The sequence below is a fragment of the Phoca vitulina genome, unplaced genomic scaffold, assembly GCF_004348235.1.
Source record: "Phoca vitulina isolate PV1807 unplaced genomic scaffold, GSC_HSeal_1.0 scaffold7, whole genome shotgun sequence".
Classification (NCBI taxonomy): Eukaryota; Metazoa; Chordata; class Mammalia; order Carnivora; family Phocidae; genus Phoca; species Phoca vitulina.
The window spans coordinates 56,964,132-56,984,914 of NW_022589710.1; the positions used below are offsets into that span (position 1 = coordinate 56,964,132).

Sequence of the window (20,783 nt, forward strand, 5' to 3'; positions counted from 1 at the left end):
TATTCCAAAGCAGTATCTACTTTTCATCCTAAATTTTACTTTCATAAGAGTAGCTGGCATCACCTTTATGTGAATCAAGTCACTGTGTTACCTCTCCCAGGGGTGTTTGCCCTTTAAGCTTTCGTTCTAATTCGATTTAACAGATGCTTACTGGAGGCCTACTATATACAAGCAAGGTACTTTCCAGATGCTAGTAGTGCAATAAAAGGCTTCATGTTCTTAGATAGGGATTTCAAGCATCAGTGAATAGGTAGGCAAGAGAGTTTTCGTTCTCTGGGTAACATCTTACTCTCTGCCCCTGTATCCTTCTAAATGACCTTTGTTGTTGGGGCCACAGAGCCATCACACATACTTACACATTCCTCAAATTTTTAGTCTAATTTTCTCCTTTTCCTAATCTTAGAGAACCAGGAGTTCAGGTGTTAGTGTAGCTGAATTTCTGGCTTATTCCCCTTTTCTTGTCATAGGATTCCTGACTTACTCCCTTATGTCTGAATTTTTCTGATACCCCAGTTTTTCCTTAGAAGAGAGAAAAATATTATGTGTTGAAAACTTCATTTTAGGGGTGCCTGGGTGGCTCAGTTAGCGAAGCATCTGCCTTCGGCTCAGGTCATGATCCCAGGGTCCTGGGATCCAGCCCACATAGGGCTCCCTGCTCAGCGGGAAGCCTGCTTCTCCCTCTCCCACTCCCCCTGCCTGTGCTCTCTCTCTTGCTGTGTGTCTCTCTCTCTACCTCTGTCAATTAAATAAATAAATAAAATCTTTAAAAAAAGAAAAAGAAAACCTCATTTTATTTTCCAGGCAGTGTACACAGTAATCCTTGCAACTACAATGTTAGTAGCGTCATTTACATTTTAAAAAGGAGGGCCTGAGGCTCAGAGAGGTTTCCAAGCAAGGACCCAAGCTGGGAGGTGGCAGAAAAGTTCCACATATCTGACTCCAAAGCCAGTTCTTTTTCCATCACAGCAGCCGTTCTCAAAGGGGGTGCAATTTTGCCCCTCCCCCAAGGAAATTTGGCAATATCTGGAGACATTTTTGTCACAACCAGAGGTGGAGTGGTGGGTTACTACTGTCATCTAGTGGGTGGAGGCCATGGATGCTGCTAAACATCCTACTATGTACAGGGCACCTCCCACAACAAAGAATTATGCACCCAGCCCAAAATGTCCATGGTGCCACTAAGAGAAGCCAGTGCTACATTACAGAACGCCCCCTGCCCTATTCCGATCTCATTTCCAAGGATCCAAAGGTAGGTAACTGCTTCAAAATTAAACAAATTATAGAAAGCGACAGACCAATCAACGCCTTGTTCATATTACAACTCTCTTCCAGAATAAAGAAAAACAGATTGGAGCCTTAAGATGAAAATGCTGGGTGTGCGGAGAGAAGAGGGGGTAGAGCGCAGTAAGCAGAAAGGAAATGCAAACTAGTTTTTTAAACTGAGTTTGAAAATCAGGATGTAAATGTATAGATTTTTTTCATCCCCAGGATTTTCAATAATAATCCAAATGTTCACGCACTGCTTTGAAATTTAACTATTTGGACCTGGTTAAATTTACCCTGACCTCAACCAACATTTGCGTTTGATTTTTTTTCCGGGACCCAGGGGACGTGGATGCCAGATGAGGCCACCTTGTCTCCTCTTCCCGCAGGGACAAGACCTGCCAGGTGCCGGTGACTTGGCTCCTGACAAGAGCCCGCTCTGTGGACGGCTCGCAGGATCCCAGAGCCACAGACAGGCGTTTGGGACACTTTCCCAGCCCAGGGCCCCCACCCTCAACTGCTCCCGCCCTCCCTCCGGGTACCCCCGGGGGCGGGGCTGCGGGAGAGCACGTCCTTGCGCCGTGACGTCAGAATCCCAGCGCCTTGGCCCCGGCCCTTAGCAACCGGCCTGGCGACGGTCTCCAGCAGCTGCGGCCCCGCGCCGGCTCCTGCGCGCCGATCGTGTGCTGCGGGCCCCGGCCCGGCCCGGCCCGGGGAAGGACCGAAGGGGACCTAACGTGCCCCCACGGCGGCTGCAAGAGAATCTAAGCATGGATGGCAGCCGGAGAGGTAAAGGGAGCTCTCGCGGTGACGGCAGCCTCGCGCCGGCCCTCACTCCGGGCCTGGGATCCGGGATGCGGGTCGCGGGTGCGCGGGTCCAGGCAGCGCCCAGGGGGCTTCCGGTCGTCTGTTCAGTCGCCACTGTTGATCGAGGTGTTACCCCGCGCACAGGAGGAGGCCCTCCTTGCTCAGAATCTGTGGCCCTGACTGCTGGGACCCCGGTCGCCTGAACTCGGGAGCATGCAGCCTTTTTTACCTCGGTGGCTCCGAGGCAGAGGAACTAAATTTGTTCTTTGGAGTCAGACCTCCCAGAGCCCCAGATCAAGCCCCGCTGCTCTCCGCAAGGGTGACACCCAATTTCCTCATCCCTCGAATGTGGCAGTAAAACATCCATGTCAGAGTTCTTGAAAATTAAATGCAGATAATATAAATGCAGATAATAACTCCTGGCATATTTTAAGTAATCAGTAAATATGAAATCGTCCTTCTGTAATCACCTCCCTCCCCCCCCACAAAACAAGTAACCCAGGGATTCTCTAACTTTAATGTGAATAGGAATCCCCTGGGAATCGTGTTAAAATGCAGATTATGGTTCAGTAGGTCTGGTGGGGGCTGAGATTTTGCATTTCTCATAAGCTGCCAAATGATACAGTGTTGCTGGCTACAGTTTTAGTGGCAAAGGACTAATCCATAATCACTGTGTACACCTGCACTTTCCTGAATACTCTCTGGGTCAAGTGGACATCACGGTGGAACTCTTGGGGCCATATAACTTTAAATCTCTGTGAATTGGCTCAATCCAAATAATTTGCATTTTCACATTTTCTCAGCAAGTAGAGTTCTTGCCTCAAGCCAGATAAAGTAATCTCCAGATCCTCCCCCTCCCAATTATCACTTTTAAAAGTATCTTTAAACCAAGCTGCTGGATGGTTCCTTGCAATAAGTCTTGCTTTGAATATGAGTGTGCCTTTATTATGTAATCATTGGTCAAAATAAGTGCTGTTCTGAATATAGGAGATGACTATCCATTGATAGCAAACTGTATATTCTGACACTCTATCAACCTAAATTCCAGAAAAAGCAAACCAACATGCCTTTTTGGTTTTTAGAAATTTTGCAACATAAGCTACCCTTGCTGTGTACCAGAAATAATTCTCAAGCTATGTCTTGATAGGTATTATCCTCATTTCACAGCAAATAAACTAAGAGATCATAAATAACTTGCCAGGGTCACAGTAAGTGGCAGAACAAGCTTTATATCCAGATGAGGAACATGAACCCCTAGAGCCATTGTTTTTTATTTACTATCCCATGGCAGAAGTGGGAGTATGAGAAAGGACGTATGTAAAATTTCAATTATACAGGCATACCTCGGAGATATTGCAGAATCTGTTCTGCTGCAATAAAGCAGGTATCTCAATAAAGTGAGTCAAATGAATATTTTGGTTTCCCAGTGTATATAAAAGTTGTGTTTACCCTACACTGTAGTCTATTAAGTATGCAGTAACATTATGTCTAAAAAAACAATGTACATGCCCTCATTTAAAAATACTTTATTGCTAAAAAATGCTAACCATTATCTGAGCTTTCAGCAAGTAGTAATCTTTTTGCTGCTGATGGGTCTTGCATTAATGTTGATGGCTGCTGACTGGTCAGGGTGGTGGTTGCTGACCATTGGGGTGACTGTGGCAATTTCTTAAAATGAAACAACATTGGGGGTGCCTGGCATGCTCAGTGGAGCATGTGACTCTTGATCTCTAGGTCATGAGTTTGAGCCCCACGCTGGGTGCAGAGATTACTTTTAAAAAATGAAATCTTTAAAAAAAAAAAAAGAAGGAAGGAAGGAAAAAGAAGACAACATTGAAGTTTGCCACGTCGATTGACCCTTCCTTTCATGAATGATTTCTCTGTAGCATGTGGTATTGTTTGATAGCATTTTACCCACAGTAGAGCTTCTTTCAAAACTGGAGTTAATTCTGTCAGCTAAGTTGATGTAGTATTCTAAATCCTTTGTTGTCATTGCAACGATCTTCACAGCATCTTTACCAGGAATAGATTCCATCTCAAGAAACCACTTTCTTTGCTTGTCTTTAAGAAACAGCTCCTCATCTGTTAAAGTTTTATTGTGAGATTGCAGCAATTCAGTCACATCTTCAGGTTCTACTTCTAATTCTAGTTCTCTTGTTATTTCTGTCACATCTGCAGATACTTCCTCTGCTGAAGTCTTGAACCCCTCAGTCATCCATGAGGGTTGGAATCAATTTCTTCCAAATTCATATTAATGTTGATATTATTACTTCTTCCTACAAATCACAAATATTCTTAATGGCATCTAGAATGGTGAATCCTGTCCAGAAGGTTTTCAATTTACTTTGCCCCGATCCATCAGTGGAATGGCAGCTCTAGCCTTATGAAATGTATTTCCTAAATAATAAGACTTGAAAGTTGAAATTACTCCTTGATCCATGGGCTGCAGAATGGATATTGTGTTAGCAGACATGAAAACATTAATCTCATTGTATATCTCCATCAGAGCTTTTGGGTGACCGGGTACATTGTCAATGAACTTAGTAATATTTTGAAAGGAATCTTTTTCTGAGCAGTAGGTCTGAACAGTAAGCCTAAAATATCCACTGAGGGGCGCCTGCATGGCTCAGTTGGTTAAGCGACTGCCTTCGGCTCAGGTCATGATCCCAGGGTCCTGGGATTGAGCCCCGCATCGGACTCCCTGCTCAGCAGGAGCCTCCTTGTCCCTCTTCCTCTCCCCCTGCTTGTGCTCTCTCTCTCTCTCTCTCTTTCTGTCAAATAAATAAAAATAAAATCTTAAAAAAAAAGAATCCATTGAGCCCACCCAGAGACACCAAAAACAACAACAACAAAACACCCTATTCATTAAACTGTGTTATAAACAAATGTGCTGTTACGTGGGCATTGTTGTTCTATTTATAGAGCACTGACACAGCAGATGTAGCATAATTCTTAACGGCCCTAGAATTTTCAAAAATGGTAAATGAGCATTGGCTCCAACTTAAAGTCACCAGCTGCATTAACCCCTAACAAGAGAGTCGCCTGTCCTTTGAAGCATTAAAGCCAGGCGTGGACTTCTCCTCGGAGGCTATGAAAGTCCCGGATGGCATCTTCGTCCAATATAAATCTGTTTCATCTACATTGAAAATCTGTTTAGTGTAGCCACCTTTATTAATTATCTTAGCTAGATCTTCTGGATAATTTGCTGCTTCACCTTATACTTTTATGTTATAGAGATGGCTTCTTTTCCTTAAACCTCATGAACTAACCCCTGCTAGCTTCAGACTTTTCTTCTGCAGCTTCCTTACCTCTCTCAGCCTTCATAGAAATAAAGAGAATTGGGGGCTTGCTCTGGATTGGGCTTTGCATTTTTTGTTTTTTGTTCTAGTTTTTGTTTTTTTGGATTAGGCTTTGGTTTAAGGGAATGTTGTAGCTGGTTTAGTCTTTTATCCAGACCACTAAAACTTTCTACATGTCAGCAATAAGGCTATTTCACTTTCTTATCATTTATGTGTTTCCTGGAACAGCACTTTTAATTTCCTTCAAGAACTTTTCTTTTGTATGTATAACTTGGCTAAGTGTTTGACACAAGGGACCTAGATTTGGCATATCTCAGCTTTGAACATGCCTCCCTCACTAAGCTTAATCATTTCTAACTTGATTTAAAGTGAGATGCATGCAACTGTTCCTTTCACTTGAACACTTAGAGGTCATTGTAGGGTTATTAATTGGCCTAATTTCAATATTGTTGTTTCTCAGGGAATAGAGAGGTCCAAGAAGGAAGAGATGTGGAGGAATGGCTGTTCGATAGAACAGTCAGTCAGAACATACAACATTTATCAAGTTCCCCTGGATTCAGATCCAAAATCTGAGTCTATTACACACAATTGTCGTGTAATCTTGGGCAAATTACATGCTTTACCTCTTTGTGCTTCACTGTAAAGTGGGGATAATGATAATACCTATCTCATAGGATTGTTGTAAGGATTAAATGAATTTATAGCTACCAAGTGCTTAGAACAGTACCTGCCTGGCACAGTTAGTATTCAGTATATTAGCTTTTGACTACAAGTGAAGAAACCCAATTCAAACTGGTTTAGAGATTTTTAGCTCCTGTAAAGAAACGTCTAGTAACGTCTAGTAATGTCAAACATGGTTAGATTCAGGGACTCAAATGAAATTACTGTCTTCCATTTCTCTCTGTTAGGCTTCATTCTCAGACAGGTTCCCTATATGGTACAAGACAGCCACTAGGAATGCCAGGCTTCTTTGTCTTACGCTGGGCTCCAGCCCAGTAGAGAGAGTATCTCTTTCCTGATAGTTCCAGTAAAAGTCCCAGGATTGTGTGTCATTGGCTGGACTTGGATCACATCCTCATTCCTGATTCACTGAACATAACTGGTCAGATTTGGGTTATATGCCCACCCCTGAGCTGTGGGATAAGCTCTACTTGAATTACTTGGGCTAAAAGTAAGGCAAGAGTGGTTCCCCAAGTGCAAGTTGAAGGTCCTATTTCCAGATAAAGGGACATGGGATTCTAGGCAGGCAAAATGTGGGACACTTTGTTTTCCCCCAGAGAAACAAGGTTTGCTGGAGAGGTTTTATTGGTCATTTTGCTTTCTTTGTGTGTTTAGGTCTCAGATCCCCTTCTTTCCTTGTAGAAACAAACTATGCTAATTTCATGACTGTCATTACCAACTCAAATGGTATCACCTTGACCTCTCTTGTTCTAAATAATAAGTTAATTTTTTTCCTTCCTGCCCTCTAGCCTGTGATAGAGAGGGATCTTCTCAGATAATCAGATCTCAAGTATTTTTTATTTTAGTCTGTTCTAGCAGGCTTTGTTCTCTGGTCCTGGATTTTAGTTCTATCTCGATACCTCTCTTTCCATTTTCAATCATCCATATTTCTTCCAGACTTTGTGTCCCTTCCACACCTTAGCTTATAGCAGCCCACCTGATAGCAGACTGACCATTTTACCACCTTAAAAACATATCTTAGGGATCCACTATTCTTATTTTGCGTGTTAAATTCCATTAAAATCTATAACTCAGCCTTCTTATCTTGAAGGTTACTCCTCAAAACACAATTCACTTTTAGGGGAGAGAAATTAATTTTGTGATGAGGTATATATCTAATTTTCTGACATACCATCTTGTCTGAAAGATGAGACGCTGACTTTAGCGGAGATAGCAAGGATCCAAACAAGAGCGTAAGGGGTTGGACGAGATGAACCTTACATCTTTTAATAATTAAGTTCTGATTCGGACATTTTATACATATATTTTACATATAGTAACATTGTATAATTTCTAATTTACTAAACTACTTTGTGAGAGGATTACTTTCTTAAAATTATTTTTAAGAACAGACTTACTTATGATTAACTGAAATAGTTAATGTATATGTGTTAACTCAAAATCTCACTTCTATATCTCAAAATCATTAAAAAATCTGGTGGGTCAGTGGTGTACAGAATAAAATTAATATATATCAAATAACATAAGTGAGGTATTTGTCATTTTATCCAGTGAAACTAAAGTCTCAGGGTACAGCTGTTCTGAGAACAACTTATTTTCTTAAAAGAGAAAGCCTTTTATCTTCTACAGCAATAGAATTTTTGTCTGTCTGATGTATCATTGCTGATTAGTATCATGATTGAATAAAATTTTAAACAATTCTGATAGTTAAAATCAAAGATACAGTTATTATTTTTAAATATTCAATATTGTTGTTTCTGTACAAGTTGTGTTTGATTTATCCTAATTTATATTTTTTTGTTAAAAGTCAGAGCAACCTCTGTCCTTCCCAGATACGGTCCACCATGCCTATTTAAAGGACACTTGAGCACCAAAAGTAATGGTAAGTGAGGTATTTAAGTGGTAAAAGATTACGTGTGAAAAGGTTGACTGTTTCCTTTATTTGTAAAGTGTAGGACATGATGAAAAATTACTTCATTTAATCAGTATTGAACTTCATATTGTTAATTACAATTAAATATTATAGGAATTCTTGAGATGAGGGAATTTAGGAAGCCATCCTTTCAAAGTAGTGTTGTGCCCAGGATGTGTCCCTGGCCTCTGCCTGCTCCCTCCTGCGGCTCCAGCCCTGCTCTCCTCTGTGCCGGCAGACCTCCCTGGCTTCCGGCACGCCTTCCTTGGTGAAGTGGTGATTAGGGGGTTAGTTAAAGACACTGGCACTAAAAAGGAAAAGTTGTGCAGAGAAAAAGAGCACTTGAAAAATACATTTTGTATCAGGAGTGAACACCTGTGATTTTACTTTTCCAACTGGATTTCTAGATTCTATGAGAAAGAAATCTGTATTTTCTGTATTTTCACATTTTAAAGCCTTTAAATTTTTAATGTGAACTTAAAATATATTTTTATAATGATAGATTCAAAATTTAAACTCTGGGTTTTTTAAGGCAAAATAGTTGAAAGTCTTTTTTTCCTTATTTACATGAAAAATCTTTGATACTGTTTCCTCTAAAAGTGAAAGAAGGATCACATTTTCAGTTAACTTATTTCTTGTAATAAAATATATGTACACATAGATCAAAGTCATCAATGTTGAAAAATTATTTTTAACTAAAAATTTAAAACTAGATGTAAAGAATACATACATTAGAAAAGCAGAAGGAACAACAATAAATAGTTGGCTAACTTTTTTTTTAAGAATATATGTGCAACTACAAAAAAAAAAAAAGAATATATGTGCAGAACTGGTACAGGTTTAGTGGATCTAAGTAGGAGGCTGCCTGGGTTCTCGTCAGCTGTGGGACCTTGAAGACCTTATTCACATCTCTCTACCTTAGTTTCCATTTCTATTAAATGGTGATAATAATGACTAAATGAGTGTTTACCTGTTAAGAGCTTAGAACAATGCATGCATGGTACCTATTCAATAAATTTTAATAGTAGTAATAGTATCAAGCTTATCATTATTGTACATCCTTGTATTATGCATAGAATTTCCCTAGAAGGATGCATAAAAATAGTAGCAGAGTATACTTCTGGGAAGGGAGGGGAGGGGTCATGGCAGGAAGTTCACTTATTTTTCAATCTTTATATGCCGTTTTAGCTGTTGACTTTTTAAAACTATATGTATGTATTCTCAAAATCAGCTTTTAATGTTTAAAAGTTATGCCTACATTTATTTACATTTTATACATTTATACTTATATAAATTTCTAAGATTTCTTTTAAACAGTTTAGATGAGGTTGAGAAGTTTAATGTCATAGAATTTCTATGTGACTGTATTTGTCTTAAGATAGTCCTAATATTTCAAGAAGAGTGCGGTAAACTGATGGTGTTTTCAGGTGTAAAATTAGAAGTTGCCTCTCAGAAAAGAATCTTTGCATAGTTTTTGAGTTTCAAATTTGATTTATTCAACTATTAACAATGCTAACATTTTATAATCTGGCAAGTGGCTAAACATTTTTACGAGATTGAGGTCTGTCAATAAGAAACAGTTTTGTAAATACAATGATAGATTATATTCTAGAATCTCTTCCCAAACTCTCAGTCTTAGAAAGGTTTGAACCCAAGTAGTCAATAGCTTGTCAGTTATCGGTGCAAGATTAAGGCTAGGACATATTCAGCATCACAGATACGTCAGTATGTTCATGGTTAATTTTCAGAACATTTTATAAAAATGAGCTTAATAATCAGTATCTTGTTTATCTCATGATGATTTTTATATTCTAAATACATAATGATTAAATATGTTTTAATTTTTAGCTTTTTGCACTGACTCCTCCTCTCTCAGACTAAGTACTCTCCACCTGGTCAAGAATCACATGGCTGTTCACTATAATAAAATCCTTTCAGCCAAAGGTAAAAATGTGCAAATGTGAACTTTCTATACCCAGTTTAAACCTCAGCTTCCTTTCTAATTAGGGTAAATCTGTAGCAAAAATGAATATATATATAAATGGATTTGTGTTTGGTGTGGTGAGATATCAACTGTTAACTCTAACTTTTATACGTAGAAAATTCAGAATGCCATTTTTATTAACTATATTTGATATCTGTATAATAACTACATTATTACATTTTACCTGTGTTATCTGTAACACATTTTTGTGGTTAGATGTTGATCTTAATATAATAAGTTTGTAATCTGCTTTTTTGTTTTCAAATCTACTATAGAAATCGTACAAAGAGGATGCCAGCTATTACTTTTTTCTTTTTTGTTGCTTTATTGAGATAATAATATACAATAAAATGCACTAATTTTAAGTGTACAGTTAAGTGTTTTGGAACATATATACATTTGTATAATCACCACAACAGTCATCCTATAACAGGGATCGGCTAACTACAGCTCGTAGGCCAAATTCTCCTGCCACTTATTTTTGTACAGCTCTTGAACTAAAAAATGATATTTATATTTATGTTATTAAATGGTCAGAAAAAATCAAAAGAACAATATTTCGGGGCACCTGGGTGGCTCAGTTGGTTAAGCAACTGCCTTTGGCTCAGATCATGATCCTGGAGTCCCTGGATCGAGTCCCGCATTGAGTCCCGCATTGCATCGGGCTCCCTGCTCAGCGGGGAGTCTGCTTCTCCCCCTGACCCTCCCCCATCGTGTGCTCTCTCTCATTCTCTCTCTCTCAAATAAATAAATAAAATCTTAAAAATATATATATTTCGTAACATGTGAAAGTCACATGAAATTCAAATTTCATTGTCCGTAAATAAACACAGTCATGTTCATTCTCGGATATATTGTCTGTGGTGGCTTTTGCTCTAACGAGCAGAGTGGACTAGTTGTGACAGAGGCCATAATCACTCTGTAAAGCCTGAAGAATTTACCATCTGTCCCTTTGCAGAAAACATTCACTGACCCCTGATACAGAACATTCCCATCACCCTAAAAAGTTCTCCCTAGTCCTTTGCAATCAATCTCTTCCCCCAATCCCTGGCAACCACTTACCTGCTTTCTATCACTATAGTTTTGCCTTTTCTAGAATTTCATATAAATGGAATCATACACTGTGTATCATTTTGTGTCTGGCTCCTTTCAATTAGCTAATGTTCTGGAGACTAATCCATGTTGGTATGTACATCTGTAATTCTTCCTTTTTATTGTTAAGTAGTTTTCCATTCAATGAATATACTACAATTTGCTTATGAATTCATCAGTTGGTGGGTATTTGGATTGTTTTGACTCAATTTTGGCCATTAGGAATAAAGCTGCTATAAGCATTCGCGTACAATCTTTGAACATGTGCTTCCTTTTCACGCTGATAAATGTATCACTACGAGTGGAATTGTGGGGTAAAATGGTAAGTATGTTTAACTTTATAAGAAACTGCCTGTTTTTCCAGAGTGAGTGCCATTGTGTGTTTCTGTCACTTCCGCATTCTCACCAGCACTTCCTTTGCCAGCCTTTGGCAGTCCTGCAGCCATTCTAGTTGAGATTTAGGTCGCTCATCAGGGCTTTAGCTTGTATTTCCCTAATGCCTAATGATGTTGAGCAACTTTTCTTGTGCTTATTTGCTATCTGTTCAGATCTTTTGCCCATTTTTAAAAATAAGTTGTTTCTTTTTTTAAAGATTTTATTTATTTGACAGAGAGAGAGCATAAGTAGTGGGAGCAGCATGCAGAGGGAGAGAGAGAAGCAGGCTCCTGCTGAGCAGGGAGTCCGACCTGGGGCTCGATCCCAGGTCCCCAGGATCATGACCTGAGCCAAAGGCAGACGCTTAACTGACTGAGCCACCCAGGCATCCCAAGTTGTTTGTTTCTTAATATTAAATTGTGAGAGTTCTTTGTATATTAAGTACAGATCCTGTATCAAATACATTTTCTCCCAGTCTGAGACTTATCTTTTCATTTTCTTTTTAAAATTTTTATAATGAAATAATTTTAGACTTCTAGAAAAGTTGTGAAAATAATATGGTGTCACAGAAACCCTTCACCCAGCTTTCCCTAATGTTAAAATCTTATATAACCACAGTACAGTTATTAAAACTAGCAAATGAATATTGATAGAATACTATTAAGTACAGATCTTATTTGAATTTCATCAGTTTTTCACTAAGGTCTTCCAAAAATTTTTGTTTTCTCATTTGAAGAGCTAAGTTTATAAATCTTAGTTCGCATTTTATGAAGTTTATATTTTTAAATGACTGAGAAATCTAAAGATAAATTGTATTTTGTGACATGTGAAATCAAGTTCAGCTTTTCAATTGCTTTAATAGTTTATACTTTCCATATCCTGTTTAAGAAATCTTTTCCTAACCTTAGGTCACTAAGATTTTCTTATGTGTTTTCTTCTAGAAGTGTAAGTTTTAGCTCCTACATTTAAGTTTGTGATCCATTTTGAGTGAGTTTTTATATAAAGTATCAGTTTTTTGCCTATGAATATCCAGATATTCCCAGTACCACTTGTTGAAGAGATTGTCCTTTCTGTGTTGAATTGCCTTTGCAGTTTTTGAAAGACAGCTGACCCATATTGGAGGGTAAATTTCTGGACTTCTCGGTTCTGTTCTAGATCTTATATGGGCACCTGGGTGGCTCAGTCGGTTAAGCGCCTGCCTTCAGCTCTGGTCGTGATCTCTGGGTCCTGGGATCAAGCCCCACATCAGGCTCCTTGATCAGTGGGGAGCCTGCTTCTCCCTCTGCCTGCCGTTCCCCCTGCTTGTGCTTGCTCTCCCCCCAACCCGTATCAAATAAATAAATAAAATCTTTAAAAAAAAATACCATACTGCCTTAATTACTGTAGCATTACAATAAGTCTTGAAATCAAGTAGTGTAGAGCCTCTTATTTTGCCTTTTTGCGGGGGGCTTGTTTTGGGACTCCAATTACAGGTATGCTAAGTGCATGATAGAGGTAGGTTAGGTCACTGATGCTCTGTGCATTTATTTTCCAATCTTTATTTACTCTGTTTCATTTTAAGTAGTTTATATTGCTATGTTTTCCAGTTTTCTAATACTTCCTTCTACAGTACCCAGTGAGCTATTAATCCCAACCAGTGTATTTTTTATCAAGGGTATTATATTTCTTATCTCTAGAAGTACCATAAAGATCAAAACAAGGAACTGGAAATTCTGGAACTTTTTGTGCTTTTCACATCTGATATTTGTTCATTTATAACTATTAAGAATATTATTAAACAACTGATTTTTTTTCTTTCAGCTGCAGTAGACTGCTCGGTTCCATTAAGCATGAGTGCCAGCGTCAAATGTAAGTTATTTTTCACATCCTGACTTTTAAAAAACACTAATGGTTAGAGGAGTGATGGAGATGAAGGAGGGCACTTGTTGTGACGGGCGCTGCGTGTTATCTGTAAGTGATGAATCACTGAACTCTGCTCCTGAAAGCAGTATTTCACTGTAGGTTAAATAAACATTTAAATAAAACATTTTTAAAAACCTTGTGGTAAACTATACATAACATAGAATTTACCATTGTAACCATTTGGAAGTCTAACCATTTTAACCATTTCAGTGGCATTAGCTGTGTTCATACTATGGTACAACTGTCACCACTACCCATTTCTAGAACCCTTCTTATCTTGCAGAACTGAAACTCGTACCCATTAAACCGTAACTGCCTTGTAACTATCATTCTGTTTTCTGTCTCTGACTCTGACAACTCTGGTACCTCATGTAAGTGGAATCATCAGGTAGTTTTCCTTTTGTGACTGGCTTATTTTACCTAGCATAATGTGCTTGAATTTCATCCATGTTGTAACATATGTCAGAATCTCCTTCCTTTTTAAGGCTTTTTTGTTTATACAATCGTAAGTCAGTAGACACTTGGGTTGTTTCCACCTTTTGTTTGTTTTTAATAATTCTCCTGTGGACATGGATGTACAAATATCTCTTTGAGACCCTGCTTTCCGTTCTTTTGGGTATATGCCCAAAAATGGAATTGCTAGATCATACGGTAATTCTACTTTTAATTTTTGAGAAACCACCATAGTATTTTGTACAGCAGCTGCATCATTTTGCATTTCCACCAATAGTGTGCAAGGCCTCCAGTTTCTCCACATCCTCCCCAGCACTTGTTATTTTCTGTGTTTTTGATTGTAGCCATCCTAGTAATGGATGTTGATATACTGCCTCTTGAGGAAGCATTTTCTAACTTTTAAAAATTATCCATAAATAAAAGAAGCTTGTATTTCTAAGTTTAAGAACTTAGAATTGAGCCCAGGCTTTGCCACTAAATTGCTGCGTAACTTTGGATAAATTATTTAACTTCTCTGGATTTCATTATTCCTACATATAAAAATTTGGATAGTACTAAAAGGCTTGCCAAGGTAAAGTTTTAGGATTCTGTGATTCTAACTTCCCTTGGTTTATTAAGGTTACTGAATGATTCATTAAAACTACCATAACTGGCACTTTTCTTCAGATAAATACTGTCTACTGTTTGTATCCTAATAGCTTAACTGATAAACTTGATAGTATCTGAAAATCCATATATTGACCGAAGTTTTCTAAATAACCTCTACTAAGGAAATAATCAGACTCCGAAATTTGAAATTCCTATTTTAAAATGTTCTAAAAGATACCATTTGAGGCCTTTGTTTGAGTTCAAGTCAGGAAATATATACTTAAAAATAGCAAAAGGACATAGATATCATAGCCTGAGAGAGGATTTCTATATTAGAAAGTAAGTATCAGCCCAACGTGTAGTGCATGCTAAGTGGTGAATGAAAGAGAGAATAGGTAGAGAAATGCCACTTAGGTGCAGTCTGGGAAAGATCAAAGACAGCAGGATCAGTTGAACCCAATCTCTTCTTATAGACCTTCTTAGTGGAAGAGCTAGGACTTTTAAGCTGAGCCAGTTGCCCCCAGCTGCCATTCAGTGAGCATGGTGTCCTCGTAGGCCCCATGCTTGGCACTTTGTATTCTTCCCCTTTTGTTCCTTTAGTTGTAACAGGCCCTAGTGTGGGCTCTCATATCTGTGAAGGAATCTTGGAGGTCAAATAATTTTAGAAGAGGGGCAGAGGCATTTTAGGCAAGAGTCCAGACTTAAATATATATATTGAAAGACCAGATTGACCACAGCATAAAAGTTATGTGGGCAAGTCATTTTACCTCTTACCCTCCTTTCTTGTAAAATGAAAGGTAATTAGATAATCTCTAAGGATTCTTCCAGATTTTTAATTTCTGTGGTGTATTCTTTTTCTTCTGTATCATATTAATGATATTTTTATAGCACAAAAAACTGGTTCAGTGTTTACCAACTTAAAAAATCTGAACCATTTGGGGCGCCTGGCTGGTCCATCAGTAGAGCATGTGACTTATGATCTCAAGGTTCGTGAGTTCGAGCCCTATGTTGAGTGTGGAGATTACTATAAACAAACAAACAATACATAAATAAACAATACATAAATTTAATCTTCAAAAAAAATCTGAATCATTTCAATTAAGATGTTTTTACCCTTTGCTGTTAGATTGTTTTGATAAGGAATAAAGGAATTCCTAACTAAAAAAAAAAAAAAAAATGTTTTTACCCAATTGTATTATCAGATAATCTTCTTTAACTAGGATCATGTCTAAATGGGAAAGTTTTGCTAAATTTTCACACTGATATTAATTTCCTGAACAATAAATATGTAAAATAAGATTATCTCTTTTTTTATTTAGATTGAGTAATAAAAAGCCTGCCTGAATGTATGTATTAATCCTCTTACTGAACCAAACCCTGGGATCTAAGATCCATGTTCACCAATTTAAAATAATCAGGCATTTTGCATAATATTTTGTTTAGTTCGAGTTTATTCATTGATTAATTCAGCAAATATTAGGCACCTACTTTGTGCTAGATACTGTTCCAAGGGCCCTTAGAACAAAAGGAGGTGGAGGTGAAAAAAGTACCTGCTTTTATAGAGCTTACATTCTAGTTGAAGGAGACAAATGATGAGAAAATACAAAAAAAATAAGTAAATACAGAATATGTCAGAGAGTGACAAATGCAATGGAAAAAAACCAAGCAGGATAAGGGAGATTGAGAGTCTTCTTGGAAGAGAAGGCCTCACTGAGAAAGTGAGCAGAAACCTGAAAGAATTAAGGGAGAGGCAGGTGGGTTAGATGGGGGAAGAAGGACAATCAAGACCAAGGAATAGCAAGTACAAAAGCCTTGGAATGGCATTGTGATTGGTGTGTTCAGGGAACAGCAAAGAAAGCTATCTAGCTGATGTGAAGTGGGCCAGCTGAAGAGTGTTAGGAGAAGAAGTTATTGAGGTGGGCCAGAGAGAACAGACTTGGTGGGCTGTAGCCAGTGCAAGTGCTTTGCCTTTCACTCTGCATGGAATTGGAAGCCACTGGAGGGTCTTGAGTAGAAGAGTAATAGAGCCAGTTTAACTTTTAAGAGCATCGTCTCTGGCTACTGAGTTGAGAATAGCCTGTAAGAGGCAATGGTAGAAGCAGAATGACTAGTTAGGAGACAGGAATGCAGATAAGAAGTAATGGTGAGTTGGAGCACCCAGCTGACTCAGTCAGAGCATGTGGCTCTTGATCTTGGGGTTATGAGTTCAAGCCCCACTTTGGGCATATGTTACAGGATTTTTGTCCCCTTAGTGCCCACGGTTCTTGGTCCCACCACTTTGAAGAATGAAGAGGTAGACCAGACAGAGTGGTGGGCAGCAAAGCGAAGTTTACTGAACAATAGTAGTACAGAGCTCCCGAAGAGGAAAGGGACCCAAGAGGGGTGCCCTTTGAGCTCCTAAGTGTAGGGGTTTTTATAAACTCATGAAATTATCGTAAGCATCCTGAATGTGGGCCCCTGTGCATTGGCTGCTTAGGTGTGCCAATCAGGGCTTTGATCATGCACCCATCCACCGAACAGGTTATTGTTCACGTGTTGGTGATCTTGTGGGCTGACATTTGGAGACGAAGTGATAGTGACCAATGTTTTATGGTGAATTGTTTTGTTTCAGGATGTTTTGCAAAAGCCATTTTTGCAAAAGCTGCTAGACAGTGTGCTCTTGTAGTCTTGTCTAAGCTGCAAAACAGGTGGTCTTGTCTAAGCTGCAAAACCGCAATAGTGCAGTTTTGTCTTAGCTGTCCCGGCTTTTTCCTTTCTTTTTGGGGACCCTGGCTCTGACTACCTAAGTGTCCAACTAACTCCTAACACATAGAGCTTACTTAAATTAAAAGAGGGAGGGAGGAAAGGAAGGAAGGAAGAAAGAAAGAGAGAGAGAGAAAGAAAAAGAAAGAAAGAAAAAGAAAGATTTGAGAATTGATAGCATATAGGTTGTATTTAAAGAATTGCTCCTATTTTTTGTTTTTGCAATTTAAATTTAGCTAGTGCTTATTTATTCAGGGTACTTTCTGCTTTCAGTCAGTTGAGACAAGAGGTTTTCTTTTTTTGCCATGTAAATGAAGAAAATCGTGATGGCTAGAAGAATTACAAAGATTGTTATCACCAAACTAAAGTGTAATTAATAATCATTATTCTTGTGTTATAGAGCTGATGTTCATTGTAATTAATATAACTAACTTAGAAACAGATTTTATAGACACTTAAAAAAAGAAATCTCTGGGTTTGAGCCATCTGTTTTTATAAGATACTCTCTTCTAACAGACTACTGACTCAATCATTTCAATCTTCATAGTATCTAAGCTAGAATAGCTCTACATAGTTTATTGAATTGTTTAAATAATCCCATATTCGAGGGGCACCTGTGTGGTTCAGTGGGTTAAGCATCTGACTCTTGGTTTCGGCTCAGGTCATGATCTCAGGGTCTTGGGATTGAGCTCCATGTCGGGCTCTGCGCTCAGCAAGGAGTCAGCTTGAGGATTCTCTCTTTCCCCCTGCCCCTCCCCCAGCTCGTGTGTGCCTGCTCGCTCACCCTCTCTCTCTAAAATAATCTTTTTTAAAAATCCCATATTCGAATGCATTAAAAGACTTTACTTTTTATAGCAGTTTTATTGACGAATGATTTGCATACCTCACTATTTTAGGGGCTTCTGGCTGGCTCACGTCGGTAGAGCATGTGACTCTTGATCTCAGGGTCATGAGTTCAAACCCCATTGGGCATAGAGCTTCCTTACTTAACTAACTAGATAAATAAGATTCACTGATTTTTACTAAGTTTAGAAGTTGTACAGAAATCATGACAAACCAATTTTAGAACATTTGTGTCAGCCCAGAAAGATCCCTTATAACCATTTGCAGCTGCTCTCTCTTCCCACCCCTGGCTTCAGGCAACTACTAATCTACCTTTTTTCTCTATAGATTTGCCTTTTCTGGACATAGACATAGTTGACACAGTTCGAGCCCCATGTTCATATAAACTGAATATGTGGTTTTTTGCATTACAGTTTTCACTTAGCATAATGTTTTTGAGATTCATCTGTGTCATAATTTGTCAGTACTTCATTCCTTTTAATTGCTAAATAGTATTACATTGTATGGATAATACTACATTTTGTCTATTCATCAATTGATGGATATTTGCATTATTTCTGGGTTTTTTGGCTATTATGAATAGTGCTGCTAAGAACATTCAGGTACTATCTTTTGTGTAGACATAAGTTTTCATTTCTTCTGGGTATATACCTGAGAATGGAACTGCTAAGTCTTATGGGAAAATTATATTTAATTTTTTGAGAAACTGCCAAAGTCTTTTCCAAAGGGGCTGTACCATTTTACCTTCTCACCTCCAACATATCCCTGCTAACACTTGTTATTAACTCCCTTTTTTTTTTTAGTTTATTTTTTTAGTAATCTCTACACCCAGTGTGGGGTTCAAAGTCCTGACCCTGAGATCAAGAGTTGCATGCTCTTCCAGCTAAGCCAGCCAGGTGCCCCCCCATTGACTCCCGTTTTGATTTTAGCCATTCTAGTGGGTGTGAAGTGGTATCTCATTATGAATTCAATTTGCATTTTCCTCATGACTAATGATGTAGAGCATTTTTTCGTATGCTTATTGGCCATTTGCATGTTTTTGATAAATATTCAAGTCTTTTGTCCACATTTTTTAGAGGAGGTGGGGGCTGGCAAGAGGGAGAGGGAGAGAGAAAATCTTAAGCAGGCTCCACACCCAGCATGGAGCCCGATGTGGGGCTCAGTCCCACGACCCTGAGATCATGACCTGAGCAGACATCAAGAGTCGGACACTTAACTGACTGAGCCACCAGGCACCCCTGTCCATTTTTTAATTGGGTTGTCTTATTATTGAGTTGTGTATTATTTATATATTTTACATGGAATCCTTTATTAGCTATATGACTTGCAAGTATTTTTTTCCCCACCTATGGCTTGCCTTTTTATTTTTTTAAGGATGTGTCTTTAGAAAAAGTTTAAAAGGCACCTGGCTGGCTCAGTCTGTAGAGCATGTGACTCTTGATCTCCGGGTTGTGAGTTCGAGCCCCATGTTCAGTGTAGAAATTACTTTTTAAAAAAGTATAAAATTTTTCATTTTAAGTCTAATTTTTTTTAATTGCTTGTACCTAAGAAACCTTTGCCTCACCCAAAGTCCTAAAGATTTACTCTTCTGTCTTTTTCTAAGAGTTTTATAGTTTAGGCTCTCACATTTAAGTCTGTGATACATTTAGAGTTGATTTTTGTGTATGGTATGAGGAGGCGTTACTTAAATGAACAGGTTGGACAGATTTGGTAATATGAAAGTATTTAAAAATTGATAGTCTTGAGGACTCTGTTGAGGATTTTTTTACTCACTTGTTTTACCTATAAGTAAGATAATAGATCTTTTTTTTTAAATAATTTTGTATTTTTCTACCATTATTTTTTTTTAAAAGATTTTATTTATTTGACAGAGAAACAGCAAGAGAGGGAACACAAAGAGGGGGAGTGGGAGTGGGAGAAGCAGACTTCCCGCCGAGCAGGGAGCCCAACGCGGGGCTTGATCCCAGGATCCTGGGACCACGACCTGAGCCAAAGGCAGACGCTTAACTGACTGAGCCACCCAGGCGCCCCAAGATAATAGATCTGACAGAGAAAATTCTATTTAATTCACTCCACAGATACTATCTGCGGTAATGTAGTTAATACATTAACAATAATTAATAATAATAATTAATATGTAATACTTTGTATTATATATTACATATATAATAGTTAATAACTAATCAGGCATTTGAGGATAGAATAAGCTGAAAGTAACACAGTTGACACAGTTGGGGCACCAACCCCCCCACATAGTCAGAAATCCCTGTATAACTTTTGACTCTCCAAAAACTTAACTACTAAGAGCCTACTGTTGACCTTACTGATAACATAGTCATGTAATACATGTCACACACAAAGTATGTATATATGTATATATTGTATTGTTACAATAAATTAAGCTAGAGAAAAAATGTTATTAAGAAAATCACAAGGGCGGCACCTGGCAAGCTCAGTTGGCAGAATATGGGACACTTGATCTTGGGGTTGTAAGTTAGAGTACCATGTTGGCTGTAGAGAATACTTAAAAATAAAAAATCTTTTTAAAAAAATGGCCAAGTTACTAATTAGGTTTAGAAAAAGAAAAAGAATCACAAGGGAGAGAAAATACATTTACAGTACAGTGTTGTAAAAAATCCACATATAAGTGGACCCATGCAGTTGTTCAAGAGTCATCTATATTCAGTCCACCTTTTAAAATAATAAATATATTTACTTTATCATGCTTATTTTTTAATAATTATAGTTCAAACTTTATTAGTTTGTTTTTTAAGCTTATAGTAATTTATATAAATTCTGATTCAAATCAAAGTGATTTGAAACTTAAAATTATCTTGTCCAT

At 38.2% G+C, this 20,783-nt stretch overlaps 1 protein-coding gene across 6 annotated transcripts in view; it reads left to right on the forward strand.

The window, feature by feature from the left end:
- The first annotated feature begins 1,871 nt into the window (after window positions 1–1,871).
- Window positions 1,872–20,783, forward strand: part of SPATA7 (spermatogenesis associated 7) — a 44,645-nt gene continuing 25,733 nt past the window's right edge. For 2 of the 6 annotated variants that reach the window (XM_032405725.1, XM_032405726.1), the window contains exons 1-4: window positions 1,872–2,052; window positions 7,858–7,932; window positions 9,811–9,906; window positions 13,214–13,261. In XM_032405725.1, coding sequence (XP_032261616.1) covers window positions 2,034–2,052; window positions 7,858–7,932; window positions 9,811–9,906; window positions 13,214–13,261 — 238 coding nt within the window. In that variant the 5' untranslated portion in view covers window positions 1,872–2,033. Of the gene's footprint in view, window positions 2,053–7,857; window positions 7,933–9,810; window positions 9,907–10,705; window positions 11,361–13,213; window positions 13,262–20,783 lie in introns of those variants that run through there. The other 4 variants (XM_032405727.1, XM_032405728.1, XM_032405729.1 and 1 more) reach the window with 3 other exon arrangements.